Source organism: Syngnathoides biaculeatus, chromosome 16 (genome assembly GCF_019802595.1).
Source record: "Syngnathoides biaculeatus isolate LvHL_M chromosome 16, ASM1980259v1, whole genome shotgun sequence".
Classification (NCBI taxonomy): Eukaryota; Metazoa; Chordata; class Actinopteri; order Syngnathiformes; family Syngnathidae; genus Syngnathoides; species Syngnathoides biaculeatus.
The window spans coordinates 9,941,416-9,958,595 of NC_084655.1; the positions used below are offsets into that span (position 1 = coordinate 9,941,416).

At 40.4% G+C, this 17,180-nt stretch overlaps 1 protein-coding gene and 1 long non-coding RNA gene across 4 annotated transcripts in view; one reads left to right on the forward strand and one right to left on the reverse strand.

The window, feature by feature from the left end:
• The window catches only part of carhsp1 (calcium regulated heat stable protein 1), a 19,231-nt gene continuing 2,051 nt past the window's right edge, over window positions 1-17,180 (forward strand). Inside the window, exons 1-4 of one of the 3 annotated variants that reach the window (XM_061845222.1) lie at window positions 2-187; window positions 6,263-6,345; window positions 15,907-16,021; window positions 16,187-16,295. In XM_061845222.1, coding sequence (XP_061701206.1) covers window positions 15,952-16,021; window positions 16,187-16,295 — 179 coding nt within the window. In that variant the 5' untranslated portion in view covers window positions 2-187; window positions 6,263-6,345; window positions 15,907-15,951. Of the gene's footprint in view, window positions 188-6,262; window positions 6,346-15,906; window positions 16,022-16,186; window positions 16,296-17,180 lie in introns of all 3 variants that reach the window. The other 2 variants (XM_061845223.1, XM_061845221.1) reach the window with 2 other exon arrangements.
• LOC133514015 (uncharacterized) overlaps window positions 7,173-17,180 on the reverse strand; it is a 21,360-nt gene continuing 11,352 nt past the window's right edge. Inside the window, exon 4 of the long non-coding RNA XR_009798697.1 lies at window positions 7,173-7,953. This is a non-coding gene — a long non-coding RNA (uncharacterized LOC133514015). The remainder of the gene's footprint in view (window positions 7,954-17,180) is intronic.

The following is a 17,180-nucleotide window of genomic DNA, read 5'->3' on the forward strand; positions in this document are numbered from 1 at the left end:
ACGTCACTGCCCGGGCAACCCCGCCCACTCAGAAAAGGAGAGAAAGAGAGAGAGAGAGAAACGACCAGTTGCTGGAAGTTCCTGCACGAATCCAAGCTCGCAACCTGAGCTACACACTAACTAACAGAACCTGCTCGACAGAACTTCACCAAAAACAACACTACACAGCGCCACGTGGAAGGAGACGGTGAGTGACACGAAGCAACGCGACTGTTTTGCTTCCAAAACATTTTTGTCCCGTGGTAATGTTATCCACCACTCGTTATCTCGCGACGTTTTCTTGCTGCGTTCACTTGGTGCGAATCGTATTATAGTGGATGTGTTTTTGATGAGGATTCATTGTTTGTTGAAAACACACCACTCCTCCTGAGATAATGATGTGCTGCAAGGTGAGCCTCTGGAGGTGTTGACGGCAAATGTTCACCACCAAATCATTCTCGGCTTTGTGTGTCTTTGTCCCTGTCCAAAGAAAAGGAGGATTTGAGTTTTATTTTATTTATAAGCAATATATATATGGTATTTTGTCGTTGTTTGTAAACACTCACTAGCAACTATGTTTATGATAAGTACTCTTGCACAATCGAACACAATGCGACGAAAACAACCACTTCGAAATTCAGCCTTTGCAAGCATTCTACTAAATTGCTGAAAGTGGTGTGTTCCAAGCAGTAGTATATTCAACCAAGGCATTAAAAAACAAATAAATACAATGTCACAGCACACACCCAAGCAAAAATGTTTACAGGGAATACACACAGGATGACTTTGTACCTTCTGCCATCTATTGGAAGAGCACTTGTTGTTTTGCCAGTCACTGTATATCGCTGGTATAGATAGAGATGAGCAAAGATGCATCATTATAATAATCGCAATTGGATTATTTTTGGTGCCACAGTGGAGAAGCTGGAAAGTTGTCCTCATAGTTCTGAGGTCCTGGGTTCGATCTCGGCCCCGCCTGTGTGGAGTTTGCATGTTCTCCCTGTGCCTGCGTGGGTTTTCTCTAGGCACTCCGGTTTCCTCCCACTTCCTAAAAACATGCAACATCAATTAGACACTCAAAATTGCCCCTCGGTGTGATTAGGAGTGCGGCTGTTTGTCACGATGTGCCCTGCGATTGGCTGGCAACCAGTTCAGGGTGTACCTTGCCTCCTGCCTGTTTACAGCTGGGATAAGCTCCAGCACTCCTGCGACCCTCGTGAGGATAAGCGGCGAAGAAAATGGATGGATGGATTATTTTCAGACCAATTAGATAAGGGTGGCCTGACTGGTTAGAGCGTCTGCCTTACAGATCTGAAGATCGGGGATTAAATGCTGGCTTCACCTGTGTGGAGGTTGCATGTTTTCTCCAGGCATTCTGGTTCCCCCCCCCCAAAAAAAAAAACAAAAACAAAAAAACATTGATTGATTGGAGACTCTAAATTGCCCTTAGGTTTGATTTGTGAGCGCAACTGGTTGTGCGTCTCTATGTGCCCTGCGACTGACTGGTGACCAGTCCAGGGTGTACCCCGTCTCCTGCTCGAAGATAGCTGGGATATGGTCCAGCACTCCTTATGGGGATAAGCGACTCAGATAATGGAGGATTAGGTGAAATTGGATAATTGCCCATGGCACACCTGATCTCTCACAGCACAATAATATGCCGAAGCACTACAAGTAGTTTAAAGGGTGCATAGAAGGGGTGCAATAGCAAAGGTGACCCATGCTACGGTCTTGACCTTGGTTTTTCGCACATGAAAAAAAAAACTTTTTTTCTTTTTCGCTCATCCATCACAAAAGACACAGAAGAATTCAAACAACGCACAGTGCAAAAAAATATCATTTAAAAATGGAAATGCTCTTAAAAAGGTGAGGAAAAAAAAGAAGTTTTTAACGTGGACGTGAAAACATTCACACATGGGGTTGGCGTCGCTTCTGTTGCCAACTTATTCCGTTTGTGTCCAGCATGCTAGCCTTAATACCGCTTCACCATGTAGATTTATTGTTTTGTATTTTGGGGTGCAAGATAACGTGAGGGTTAGGTACAGCTCAAGTAATTGCGATGCGACTGGGATTGTGCTTGTTTTCAAACAGATGAGCAGCGCTGCGGGGGAAACCTAGTTGAAACATGTTGTTGTTTGAAACATAAAACGTCAGATCAGATGGGGGTGATGTGAGTTTATGGTTTTGTCATAAGATTTGAAGTCACGTGGCTGACTACAACAGGTTGAAGTGCACTTTTTTTTTAACAAGGCAAACAGCTGGAGGTTGTAATCAAACACCTGCACATTAAACATGGCATTCTTTTCCGCTTCACACACACACAGTTGAACAATATACAGTAATCCCTCGTTTTTCGCAGTTAATTGGGACCAGACCACCCGCGAAAAGTGAAAAACCGCGAAGTAGGGGTAGATAGATCCTTGTCATCTAGCTGGGGATGTCGCTATACTCTATCAATGCGGCTTCCTGTTACAGTACTGTACTAATGTATCCTGGCGTTTTTTTTGTTTGTTTTTTTGCTTCATTGGTCCATGTCGTTGCACATTTTACATTTCGCGCATTTAGCGACTTTGAAAAACGTCAATTTCAGGGGTTTGTTTGTGCAATTTTGAGGGACTCCACAGACCACAACCTGTCTGCCTCTGGAGTTGACAATTGAAAATGTACATGATGTACATAAACATGTAGAGACAGATTGCACTAAACTACATTCTCTGTCTATGGTCCAGATAGGTAAACCATGATAGATACAAACAAGCACCAGGTGTACTTTCTGTATTTGAGGAATGTACTTAATTGAAATATTTTTTATTCCAGTAATTAAGTGAGCATAATCCATTAGCTCTCAAACAGTCTGCTTAATTGGACCAAAAAAAAAACCATGATCACCATGGATACCAATTTCTATTCTGTATGTCGTATAAAAGACATGAATAATAGTGAAAGTAAAAAGGAACTCTTGTCAGATCTTGTATGCTTACCATATACATTAAGATGGTATTAATCATCCATCCATCCATTTTCTTTGCCGCTTATCCTCACTAGGGTGGGAGTGTTGGAGCCTATCCCAGCTGTCAACGGGCAGGTGGCGGGGTACACCCTGAACTGGTTCCCAGCCAATCGCAGGGCACATTGAGACAAACAGCCACCCTCACAATCACACCTCGGGGCAATTTAGAGTGTCCAATTAATGCTGCACATTTTTGGAATGTGGGAGGAAACTGGAGTGTACGGAGGAAACTCACGCAGGCACGGGGAGAACATGCAAACTCCACAGAGGCGGATCCGGGATTGAACCCGGGACCTCAAAACTGTGAGGCCAACGCTTTACCAGCTACTCCACCATGCCGCCCAGTATTAATCATGTTAGACTTAATATATATACACACATAGGACATATACATGCGTGCATACATATACATCTTAATGATCTTAGTTCTTGGTGTATGAATGCTTTGCTGTTTGCAAAGAGGCACACTCCACTCTCCAAAATATGACAGGAATGTCTCCGCGAGGCATATGCAGTATATGCCTTGATAATAATTATCAAGGTTGAACTTAAACAGACATGCTGTCATGTCAGTAAAAAAAAACCTCATGCTAAAGCGGTGATTGAATTTGAATTCTCCCACAATCTTGCGTAGATCTATGATAGATATGATAGAAATCTATGTCAACAAAGCAAGCAAGCGCCTTTCATCCGATAATATGGGCCACACATGCGTAGTTTGGGACTGTACTAACTGCGCTGAATCTGGGCAAACAAAGAGGTAGTATTTTGATATTCTAAAGGTGGACAGAGATTTCTCCCTAAATCCACCATTAAACCTGATACCAAGCAAACCGTGAAAGAGAAAATGAGAAACCATTCATCAACAGAACTAATCGACCAATATTATACTGTATATAATATTTTCTTCTTTACGAATTGCATGAAAACAGGTGCTTCCTCTCGGGAAAATGTCCCTTATGTGAAAATACAATTCTCAATAAATTCACAACTGTTAAAAAAATTCCAATCATACTGTAAATTACTCGTAAACTGTCAAACTGAATGGCTCAGCTACTTTATACATTGTACTGTATCTACTACCTACTCCTTTGGTCTTTTCTAATGGTGAGTTGGTAATGTGAGGCAACCTCAGCGAAATATTCGCAGCTAAAGCACATACCTCAGGTCAAAAGTTACCAACATGTTGATAAATCACTGCTTTGTTTTGCTTTGCTGTGTGTGCGTGTGCGTGTGTGTGTACCTCTGCACCTCTGCGGGCACCATGTCTTTAGCATTGTCCAGCGCAATTGAGTCCATGATTGCCTCCCACCGGGCTCCTTTCTTTCTTTTTTTTACTAATTCACATTTTTACTTTTCGATTTCAGCCTATACAAACAGACAGTATTGTATTTGCAAATAATGAAATAAAAGGTCAAGTATCCCTGTACATGACAGTCAAAACCAAATACTGTAATCATTTGTACTTACAACAATTCGTCCGATAGTTATTACTGTGTTATTCCAGCATTAAATGTGAACAAACCCTCCTGAAGTTCTCAACATCATCACTGATCCTTTCTCACGTGTTTATAAAATACTATTTCCATTTTATATTCCACTTGTTTATTAAAATCTGGAAGGGATTTATCTTTCCATAATCTGAGGATCATCTGGGCTACCTTGAACGTTCCAATTTTTAATATTCTTGGTGATACGGGTATCATAAAATCCACCCTTTTCCAGTAGTATACATTTATAGCTTAATAATAATAAGTTCAAAGATGCACACACAAAAATGATAAAACAGAGCAAACTTAAATGAACCCATTAAAAAAAAGCTCAATTGCCAAGCCCTAAATTTATGTCCTCTTCTTCGTTAGCCAGCTCAGATGGAATCAGCAGTGCCTCTGCTGGTTCTACCTTAGTAGAACACATTTTACTCATTTGATTTAAAGCAGTTAATTAGCCGCACATTTGAGGCCTTTTTGTAAAATCAGCAATTTGTTTTTTCTTTTAATAAATTTGATACATGGAAAACAGACAAACCAGCTTCTCAGATATCTCTGTATTGGCTTCAATTGATCACAAATGAAAGTGTTTTGCGTCATCAGCTGTGTCTTGATGGGTTTGTACTTTTATATTTTTTGGACTTGATAACCCCATTCCCACCAGCGGAGTGAAAATGCAGTAGGTCATGCTGACCCGGTTGTGACAAGTAACACACAAGACCCAGCATATACTCTATGTCCCAATTCTGTCTGAAGGAAAGGTAAACACATGTGTGTTATTGTAAAATGTAGTACAAAATCTAAGACAGGAAAACATAGTTTGCTTTTTTTCCTCTCACAATTTCTGTTGCTAGGAGTCTTAATAACATGTCTGTGGCATGCTTTTATCAAACTACCCCAAGGATCTGGAATTATAGGCACAAATATGAAGCATAATATTGGTGAAGCAGACTAAATATACAATAGTTAGGGTTATGGACTTTCTTAATTGCCTTTAAGGTCACTGTGATAACAAGGTTGATCAAAAATGGACTTGATGGGGAAGTGAAATAGGCCAAACCGTGTTTATGTTAATTTACTATATGTGACGCATGCACAAATTGACAACACAAATACCACCACATCTACATGTTCACCGATTAACCAAGTATATGTTGGTTATGAGAAGCTAATGCTGATAGATAGGTTTCCGATTACCCATCATGCCTTGCGACAGATGCCATACTGTGTGTCTTAGAGTTCAGAGAACATAGGTGAATGGTGAAGCGTGAAGTTTTTTCTATCGTTAATTTTTCCGTTTGGTGTAAAAGTTATGACGTCTTTTCAAGCAAATGCAAACGTAGTGGACAAAAATACGTTTGATGCTTTAAGCAAAGCCATATGCTTGGGAGAACTTGAAGGACATCAGCGGCAAAGATCCATATGAATTTCAAGCAAGCGACTGGAGTGACGATTTGGAAGGCTAGCCTGACATTACATACCCGATATCGTTAATTATCTCGTGAATTCTGTGAGGGCATATACCCTTGATAAACAGGCTTACAAGTCTCTACAAGCCTACAATGACTTTGTTAGTGGGTGGGTTCAAGATGTACGTCAATGGGTGATCGGTAATCAGTGTGTAATGGCGGCTCGAGTAAGACATTCTCAGAGGTTTTTACCGATCCACTACTACGTCCCTGGATCATATCTCAAAAAGATGGCTGCGTTCTCTCCGGTTATTGTACCTGTATGGCCAGTCTTGGAGAAGTGTGTTCACACATGACGGCCCTTCTTTTTGCAGTTGAGGCTTCAGTAAAATTACGGGATAGCAAGACAGTTATAGAAGAAAGGTTTTTCTGGTTGCCGCCCTCTGCAGTCAAAAATGTAAGTCAATTTTTTCTTTTCTCTAAAAGTCTTCATACTAAAGAATTCTCTGTCATACCTTTGTGTAGAACACACAATTTATTCATTCCTCGTTGCCTAAAGTATTTACTTGAAAAATTTGCGTGTTATGAAATTATCCGAGCAAACGTTATAGTGGCTCTTTGTTGGATCAGGAAGAAATCCTGCTCGGTTGATCCTCAACAATCATATGTTCCGTCTTTCTGTCGAGAGTCGCTTAATTTTACTTCCCTGGTTGACAACGACCTTTCGAATATCAAAATGCTACCTCTTTGTTTGCCCAGATTCAGTGCAGTTAGTACAGTCCCAAACTACTAATGTGTGGCCCATATTATCGGACGAAAGGCGCTTGCTTGCTTTGTTGACATAGATCCTTCCTTGCTTCAGACACACAAAATGGCGGACAAGGGACTCCTGGGACTGTGGTGACGTTATCGTAAACCTATCCATACGCCCATCCAACAAAACTGATTGGTCTGCTTTCTTTTTGCCTTGGACACGATGTAACCCGGCGGCCGGACTCCAGCTGTTGCTTGGATGTGACCAATCATGTCTCTGGCAGTGTTTTTATAAATTAGCTTCAATGATAAATACAAGAGGGGCAGAAGTGGAGAACAGATCATTCACAGACACATTTTCTAAAATGGGAGGCATGGTGGATCAGCTGGTAAAGTGTTGGCCTCACAGTTCTGAGGACCCAAGTTCAATCCCGGCCCCGCCTGTGTGGAGTTTGCATGTTCTCCCCGTGCCCCCGTGGCACTCTGGTTTCCTCCCACATCCCAAAAACATGCAACATTAATTGGATACTCTAAATTGCCCCCAAGTGTGATTGTGAGTGTGGTTGTTTGTCTCTCTATGTGCCCTTTATTGGCTGGCAACCGGTTCACGGTGTACCCCGCCTCCTGCCCGTCGACAGCTGGGATAGGCTCCACCCCTCCCCACGACCCTCGTGAGGATAAGCGGCTAAGAAAATGGATGGACTTTCTAAAATAATGAGATAGAAAAAGGTTTATTTGGTTGTTTGAATGAATGCATGCATCCGTGCTTTATTGTCATCATACAAGCTGTATAGTGAAATTGGAGAATTGGAAATTTCAGTGCATACATAAAAGCAAAGTAAATAAAAATAGGTAAAAATACATTAAAAAAAACAAGACTACACAAATACAGGAAAGGAAAGACAAGCATTCAGGATGGTGATGGCTCTCGGTAAAAAAACTGTTCCTCAGTCAGCTGCTCTTTGCTTTTGGGCAACTGTACCGCCTTACAGATGGCAGGAGCTCCAACAGTTGATAACTGGCTTGTGTAGAGTCCTTGATAATGTTCTGAGCTCTGCTGAGGCACCAAGACAAATATATGTTTGCCACAGAGGGCGAAGGGCAGCCAATGATCTTCTATGCTGCTTTGATTGTCCTCTGAAGCCTTGCTCTGTCTGGCTCAGTGCAACTCCTGTACCAAATAGAGTACCTCAGCAGGCTCTCGATGGATGAGCAGTAGAAGACCACCCGCAACTGTTGTGTCCAGGTTATTCTTCCTGAGGACTCTCAGGAAGTGGAGACCCCGTTGAACCTTTGTAAACGCCGCTGTTGTCTGTCCAGGAGATAATGTCAAGGTTAATGTCACACTTGAATTGAGTGGGTGGGCAGGCTCTCTAGAGATTTGGCGATTGCATTCAAACAATGAAATAATAAATGTTCCATAATTCTCTATGCTTCCTTTGAATGGTTAGATTTAAAGAGCGGGTTCTAAATAGGTCCACAAGACAGTATAAGATACCACAGGAAGTAAAAGGGATCCGAAACAGAAACATCGCCCTTTATATAAAGCAGTGTACTTTCAACATGATAATGATATTGTGGAGTTGAAGAAAAAGTCTTGCTATCAATCCATTTAAAAAGCCATCATTCACACGCAGGAGTGCTGGAGCCTCTTCCAGCTATCATTGGCCGGAGGCAGGGTACACCCTGAACTGGTTCCGAGCCAATCGTAGGGAACATGGAAACAGACAACAGTCGCACCGGGGGGGAAATTTAGTGTCTCCAATTAATGGATGTTTTTGAGCCGAGTGAGGAAACCGGAGTACCCTGAGAAAACCCATGCATCCACAGGGAGAACATACAAACGCCATACAGGTGGGGCTGGGATTTGAACCCCGGTCCTCAGACCCATGAAGCCAACGTTCTAACCAGTTCCTCCAATGTGACGAATTAAGTCTTACTATAATTTTTGGATTCTTTTACTTTAAAATATGTTGAGTTAAGCAGGAGACTTTACAGTAGTGTTCAAAATAATAGCAGTCCAATGTCACTAACCAGATTAAGCCGCGTATTCATCATATTTTTTATTGCTACATGTCAAACAAGTTACCAATTGGTGCAGTAGATTTTCAGAAGACTCAGCATTCATGATGTACACACGCTTAAGGCTGTGCAATTGGGCAATTTGTTGAAAGGGTGTGTTCCAAAAATAGAGGTCTGCCATTGACTTTACAAACTCAAAACTATTTTGTACAAACTTTTTTTGTTTCTAAGATTTACCACTCCTTTGAATCACTAAATTAATATTTATTTGTATGACAACATTTTTTTTTTTTTTTTTTTATAACTGCTTTACATCTTTGTGGCATGGAGTCAACCAACTTGTAGCACCTTTCATCTGTTATTCCACTTCAAGACTCCTTAACGACATTCCACAATTCATTTTACATTTCCCTGGTTTTCCTCAACAGCATTTTGATGTTACTCCACAAATTCTCGATTGGATTAAGGTCCGAGGATTGGGCTGGCCACTCCTTGACATTAACTTTCTTGGTTTGGAACCAAAACTTTGCATGTTTACTTGTGTGTGGGGTCATTGTCGTGTTGAAACACCCGTTTCAAGGGCATGTCTGTCGTCTTCAGCATAAGGCAACATGATCTGAAGTATTTTGACAAATGCAAACTGAGCCATGATCCCTGGTATGTGATAAATTGGCCCAACACCATAGAAGGAGAAACATGCGCAAATCATGATGCTTGCACCACCATGCTTTATTGTCTTCACTGTGACTTGAATTCAAAGTTGAGGGGTCATCTCACAAACTGTCTGCGGCCCCTGGATCCAAAAAGAATAATTTTAAATCAGTCCACAAAAGGCTAGGCCAGTTGATGGGTTCTTTGGCAAATTGTAGCCTCTTCTGCAGATGACTTTTTTTCCATAGAGGGACTTTCCGGGGAAACTTGCAAATGGTTTAGCTTCGCACAGACGTGTTCTCACTGTCACAATACTTGGAGGTAATTCCAGACTGTCTTTGATTATCCTGGAGATGATCAATTTCTGAAACTTTGCCATTCTGGTTATTCTGTGATCCATTTCAATGGTTGTCTTCCATTTTCTCCCACGTGTCTCTGGTTTGCTCTCCATTTTAAGGCATTAGATAATTTTATCTGAACAGATTATAATTTTTTGCACCTCTTTATAAGGTTTTCCCTCTCCCATCAATTTTTTAATCAAAGTACGCTGTTCTTCGGAACAATGTTTTGAACGACTAATTTTCCTCAGGCTTTCAAGGAGAAATGCATCTTCAACAACCCTTTTGAACAAATTGCCCAGTTGCGCAGCCTTAAGTCTGTTTATTCATGAATGCTGAGTCTTGTTGGTTTTTGTGAGAATCTACTGCACCTACTGGTAACTTGTTGGACATATAACAATAAGAAAATATACTCAAAACGCGGCTTAATCTGGTTCTTCACATTGGACTGCATTTATTTTTAACAATACTGTGTCCTTCATCTGCTTTAATGGCATTTCCGCCTATGGTCAGTGTTTTTTCTTTTTTTTTCTCTTTCCATTCTATTTTGATTGGACGTTTTTATCCGCAGTAGCTGGATCTCATGGGTTTTCAGCTTTTTAATATTTATTTTCATTGGAAAGAAACTTTTGTTGTGTTGAGATTTTTGTCACGATGTCACTCAAACGGGAGAAACTTTATTTTTGTGAAGCCATTTTCAAATTATGTTAAATACTGTCGGCAACTTGTTGGTATAAATAAAGTTGTGCCATAGCTTTTAAATTGTTGTATCTTGCTGGAAGTTACAAATGATAATTTGAGGCTACACAAGATCAAGTTGTGCTTTTTCTTCCAATAATGTCAATGAATATGACGAATCATCGAAGCGTTTGGTTCTAAATATCTAGTGGTGGAAAAAGTGGTGGAACATACATTACAACGTTGAACTAGAGCAGCTCTTTTAATCTTTTGACCATGTACAAACAGGTCCCTCTGCCGGTCACCTTTAATTTTAGTTGATTAACTATATTACAGCACACCAACATCGCAGCAGACCATGCAGTAAGACACACACGTACGTACCTCACGATGACATTGCTCAAAGAAAACATCTAGAGCCCTATTGGATTTTAACATCTTATCGTTTTCAACCATTCGGATGTGATACAATTTTGGATGTTGATTTTGGATGATACATAGGTGTGAAATACAGTTTACATTCACTGAGGGGATGGGGCACTGACGCATGCTGAGGATGAATCATCCTGTTGCAGGATCAGGACCCTCTTCTGCAGTTACGTCAACACATCCCATTTGGCCTTCTGCATGCATACGCACACCCACACATGCTTTCAGGCCCACAAAGAGCACATTATAATGGGCTGTTTGTGTTCGAGGTCTTTAGGCTTTCTGCCTTTACGGCTCAGCACAAGCTGTATAGTGGATGTGAATTAGCCTCTGTCACATTCCAATGCATTCAGGTCTTCAAATACCTGCCTGAAGCTCATCACAACCTCTGTCCACTTCATGTTATGCAATAAGAGCTAGCAACCAGTAATTTCTCCTGACCCCAAACAATCCAGGAGTAAATAAGTGTTAAGTGAATTTCTTTTTGAGACTTTGCATATTATATTTATGTTGTGGTTCAACAATTAAACAACTAGCCAATTATCAAATTAATTGAAAACTTTTGATAATTGATTGATTGACCTCACAGCGATTGGCTGGCAACCAGCTCAGGGTGTACCAGGCCTTCTGCCCGAAGATAGCTGGGATACGGTCCGGCAGGCCCGCCACCCTTGTGAGGATAAGTGGCTCGGATAATGGATGCATGTTTTTGCGATGCGGGAGGATATTTGAGCACCGGGAGAAAGCCCATGCACACAGAACGTGCAAACTCCACACAGGCGGAGCTGAGATTTGAATCCCGGTCCTCAGAACCATGAGAAGCCATGTTAATTGCTGAACTACTGTTACAAGTACTTGCAAAAAACTGAAATGCATGATTGGGTGTTACTGATTTGTCACACAGGCCTGACTGTAACCTACGACTGTCGTCAACGAATTTGGGGATTACACCTTTCAGTTCCAACATTTCTGTGCGCAAAGTACACATTCGCAATTCCATATTGCTTTCTGCACTGGTGTGATTTCATATTTGTGTTCAGAATTGAATAATTGAGGGTGCCCACTATTTGCATTCTCATTGCTTTCCCTGCTGAAGAGCTTCTGTGGTCTACTAGTGAGGCCCAGCAGGATGGGAGGCGACAGGACTTCCTGCCGCACAAAGAGGATGGTCACGTTCCAACAATTCAAGGATCTCACCTTGGACAAAACGAATCCCTGTGGATCAAGAATTTTCAAAGATCTGTTTTAGAGCCACCTCCTTCTTAAGAGAGGTACAAGAAACTTCAAGACCATACAACAAACTTTACAAATTCAATTCTTTATTGTGAAAAAAAACACATTTGGGGATAGAATTTAATGTATTCAGATGGATTTACAGTCAAGTGCTGGCATCTTCTGGCAATGTCACTGATGCTGTAAATGTAGACTTTGCTGATAAATTTCTTTTAATGTATCATCTAAATACCCAAAGCTAGTATAGCACTATTTTACACAACAAAATAACTTGACAGAAAATATAATAATTAGTGGACTTAATTAGTTAAGTTAGCATGCATGGGCTCTGGCACTCCCTCGACCCTTGTGAGGATAAGCAAGTTGGAAAATGGATGGATGAATACTCCCCTTAATGATATTCTTGTAAGGTTAAAAAAGCTTTCACTGGTATGCAGATTTTACAAGGCCATATTTGGTTGCAATACTTGTCATGAAGTGTTCAGGACTGTAGTGAAAAGATATACATATGCAGTATTTCAAACCCATACTACGGGTTTTCCCCTTCATTGTGACCCAGACGACCAACCGGCACATCTATAAAGAAATCATGTGGCATCTGCTTTGCAGGACAACTTGTGGCCTCACCATGACAACACACCTGCTCACATTGCCCTGAGCATCTGGCAGTTCCCAGCCAAGACAAACAACGTCCAAATTCACCCGACCTGGCTCCCTGTGATTGTTTTGGGTTTTTTTTTTTCCCCCTCTCCCAAGATCAAGTGGGTCATCAAAGGGACACGTTTTGAAGACTTTGATGACATCAAGATGGCTATGATGAATTCTAGAATTCTTCCAAGATGGGAAATTGTGGCAGACTCCAGGGAAATTACTTTAAGGAAAGCTTGTACTTTGAAATATATCTCAAATGATACCAGTCTTGAAGCTTAACTAACAGGTCTAATATCTTTAATTTTGACTCATTAAAGCTGATATCATCCTACTTTCAAGTGAACTGCAGCGTACTCCTTACACTTAAAAAAATGTCAATTTCCTGTCATCACAAGTTAAGATTGGTTTGATTGTGCATCTTTTCAAAGAGAGGCAGTGAGATGACTAGATTGAAATTGGTCATCCTTCCTGTGTATGTTTGTGCGTTTGCATGTCTTCATTCATGTGTAATCGAGTATTTGCTTTATCAGCAGGGTCTCTGGTTCGAAGTGTCAGTGAGTATGGAAAATTCCACAAGACAGTGTGTTTCTGTGGGGGGGGGACGTACATGACCTTCTCTGGAAACTATATCACAGCTGTTTGATTTGATTGTGTTATGATATTAATTAGGTACCACGCAATTATTTTTTTCTTCCATTTCTTCATCAGTGTGTACTTTTCTGTATTTTGCTATACGGACAATCATGGGGAAAAAAAAACATTAGACCACCCTTGTTTTTTCAATTTCTTGTTCATTTTTATGCTTTGTACCACTAAAGTAATATTTGTTTGTGCAAGTATCATGATAAAGGCACTAAAGGTATATTACCTGAAAAATACAATAGACATGAGAAAAATGCAGCATTTTCCAAAATCCTCAAAGGGTAGAACATGTACACGGGCTGTCTAGTAATCTGCAAAAGATTTTTTCAATTCAATAGAAATAAAATTGTCTTTTAAAATATTCCTGCAGAATGAAATTTGTTGCTATGGATACAACCGAGTTTAAACGAAGCTTTTTAGTCATCCGGGACAGAGCATTTTTCTTTCAGTTGTATTTCACCTTATTACATTTACATTGAATCTTTAAGAACAGTTTCAAACATTTATCTTGACACATTTTACATGCAATACATTTGAACTAAATCAATTATGTACTGTATTAGTTTTTTTTGGGGGGGGGGCGTCCTTTTCCTAAGTGCATTGTGAATGTCCAATATGTTTACCACAAATACATTTCTTTTCCAAATGAAACTTGTTTTTGATGAGTAATTAGGGCTCTGTTGATTCTCTCAGTGCCTTCGAAACAAGCTTTTCTTGCTTGTTATTGTCAAGTACTTCACGTGCTTTTTCCCCATTTGATTGTGCCGTCAGTCATAGATCGACAGCACTGTCACTGTGTGGTCCAGAGCAGCTTTAATCTCATTAACGTCATGGCTATTGAGTTCATTAAAAAGGGCCTCGTGGCCTCTTGTCCTCGCTCTTTCTTGTTCTTCCAAACTGTACAATGTGTTCCGCCAATGTTGCAAATATGAGGTGTGGTGTCTGTGGGTATCTTCATTTCTCTCTTTATGTTGCTGTTATTCTGCCTGAACTTAACCACCATAATCAAATGAGTCAATGTCACACATTTGTAAAAAAAAAAAAAAAAAAAAATCCCATTTTGGTTGAAATTGTCAGAAAGGTTTTCATGTGACAATTTACGGCACTGCGCAGCTGGTTGCAAGACTGGAAAACAAAATTCGTCTTGCATGCATAGTGAAGTTTTTCCTCTTTGCTCAAGTGTTTGTCACAAAAAAGTGGTCCACTCTTGCTTCTCTCGTCCCCATATGGTGCATTCAGGGTTGTTTTTTTTTTTTGTTTTTTTTTTTGCCGTCCTTCTCTTTCTAATCCTCAACCCGCCCCTTCTGGCCTCCTCAAAACAGTATCTTGTGTGTCCAGACTGAAATTGGTCTCGAAATGTCTGTGCCTTGGAGCCTCAATGTGATGAGGGTTCTATGGTGATAGGACTGTTTTGACACCTAGCAAACAGGATGTAAACAGTGCAAATGTTGTTAAGTCTTAATCCTCTCTCTGAACTATACTTTAATACATGTGAGGGAGCATTAACTTCATTAATTGTCCCAGTTAAAAGTTCGCTTTCTTTTATTCAATCGAACTGCTGAGGTTGAAGACAATTTGTTTCAAACTTGTCAACCTGATTTGTTCAAATGTTTTCTGTAGTATTTGGTAATGCATTTTGACTCTGGAATACACTCATTTCAATTCCTGCTTTCAGAAAATCTTTATTGAATTTACTGTTTTTATAATATGTATAATAAAAACATTCACTGGTGTCATTAGAAATTAATTGCTGTGTAATACATGAAACGCCTTAATCTTTTATTTCACATAACAGATCCAGAATTTACACTGGTTGCTTTTGGACATTATCTGTCATTTTAAATATAAAAAAGGTAATTTTAGAGACAAATACAATTCAAAATTTTCTGTACAAACTCAAGTGTTTCTTTTTATCCTTATTGATGATAACAATGGTCACTTTAGCCATACTATACAGTACAAGCGAGTAGAGACATGTTCCACGACAACGTCGCAAAAGGGTCATTTCCTGTTTTGGGTTGTCACTTTCATACACTTTCACTTCACTTTCCCACCCCCGCCATCACTGGTATCTGTGGTGGATGCCGTGCTGTGGCAGACACTCATGTTTTGTGCAGCTCTACAACTTTATACCTCAAACAAAATGGGAAAAAAAAAAAGGAAACCCCCATCTATAGTACTGTATATGAATTCAATATGGAACAAAATTGAGGTTAGCATCTTTTACTTTTTTCCATGTCCTTTTTGGAAAATGTGTTGCTCACCCCTTATATAGTGAATTAGAGGTTTCACAGAACTTAACATTCATATTTTGACAATGTGCAAGTAGTAGGGAACCCAAATAACCGGAGAAAACCCTTGCAAGCTCAGGAAGAACATGTAAACTTAACTTTCCTAAGTGGTCGACGCTAAGCTTGGGACAAAATTGGATAAATGTTAGTTCTGAAGTGGACAGAAATATTAAAATAAGATCTCCTGCACGTAATAGCCTGACATGTTCCTCAGGTATGAGGGAGGCTTTGACAAACAAAACACAAACTTGATGTCCGAGAACTAAACATGTTTATTTTGTGTTCCTTTGCTGAGACTGAAATATATTTCTTGTCTTATCCTCCACCCAGATTGTTTGATTCTTTTTAGGTGCTGGCCTATTTTCATTAATCGCCATGTCATCTCAGGCGCGACCAATGACCCCACCGTTGAACTCTGGAGGATCACAAACCACCGTGTCAAAGGGTATTAGTACACAAATTATGTACTAGTACACAGAATCTGTTCAAATCAATTCCAAAAGTAGCCTACATTTTTTGTTTGGATGGTGGAAGGCGCAAGCTGCTGTGACACCGAGGTGTACAGTCATGTGATCTAATGTGTAATACTATGTATTTTTCATCCAATCAGAGTCCCTCAGGCCTCCAGTGTGCAAACACCGAGACCGCTCCCCGTCCCCCGTACGGGCCTTCAATATACCCAGCCCCATGCCCACTCGCAGGAATAGGACCTGCTCAGCGTGAGGGCACACACACGCACGCACTTCTTGTGCAGGGTTCATAGCCATTTTTGAAAAACAAATTATAAAGAAATATCATTGCAACTTCCTGGTGCAAAATGGGTCCCCGTGTCTTAAAATGTGATTTTGAGCAATGAAATACCGCACGTCCAGCGGGATGACCGTCAACAAGAACACAGGGAAAAAAGTTTGTAATTTAATTGTGTCTAGTTGTTTGGTTTCAATTTTTTTTTTTGCGTGTGGGTGGATGGGTGGGTCATCTGACCTTCAAATATTTTCAGAAATATATCATCACAACAAGCAATCTCATTACCGTGTGGCTGTAACAAGCAGTGGTGGCAAGTAACAACGCACAAATACCTAAAGGGGAAATCCACTGGTTTGCATTAACATGTATACAATAGGTCATGTAATATGTACCCTATTTTGACAATGTGATGTTCAATACTCTCATCTAATAGTGTTTTGAAAAGATTTTTGTCGACAATTAGAAATTTTCAGGGGAGCTGCGTGAGCGGTGCAACTCACGGCTGTGTATGGAAGTATTCCTCCATCTTCCCGATTAACTGATACTGCTATTTCTTCATTAGATGAGGGTAAATCCAACAAATCAGCACTGGGCAGAAATGGTATTCCATTTAATCAAGCCGTTGTTGTGGCACGGTACACATCACATCAGATCGTGAAAATAGCAGCCCCCCTGAAAATTCATAATTGTTGATAAAAATCTTCCCAAAACACTATTAGATGAGAGGATTTAACATCACATTGTCCAAATAGAGTACATATTACATGACCTATTGCAGGGGTGCCCAAACTTTTTTACCCCAAGAGATACCGACGACGGGGGAGGGGTGGGGGGTGATGCTCAACATTAACCTTAAA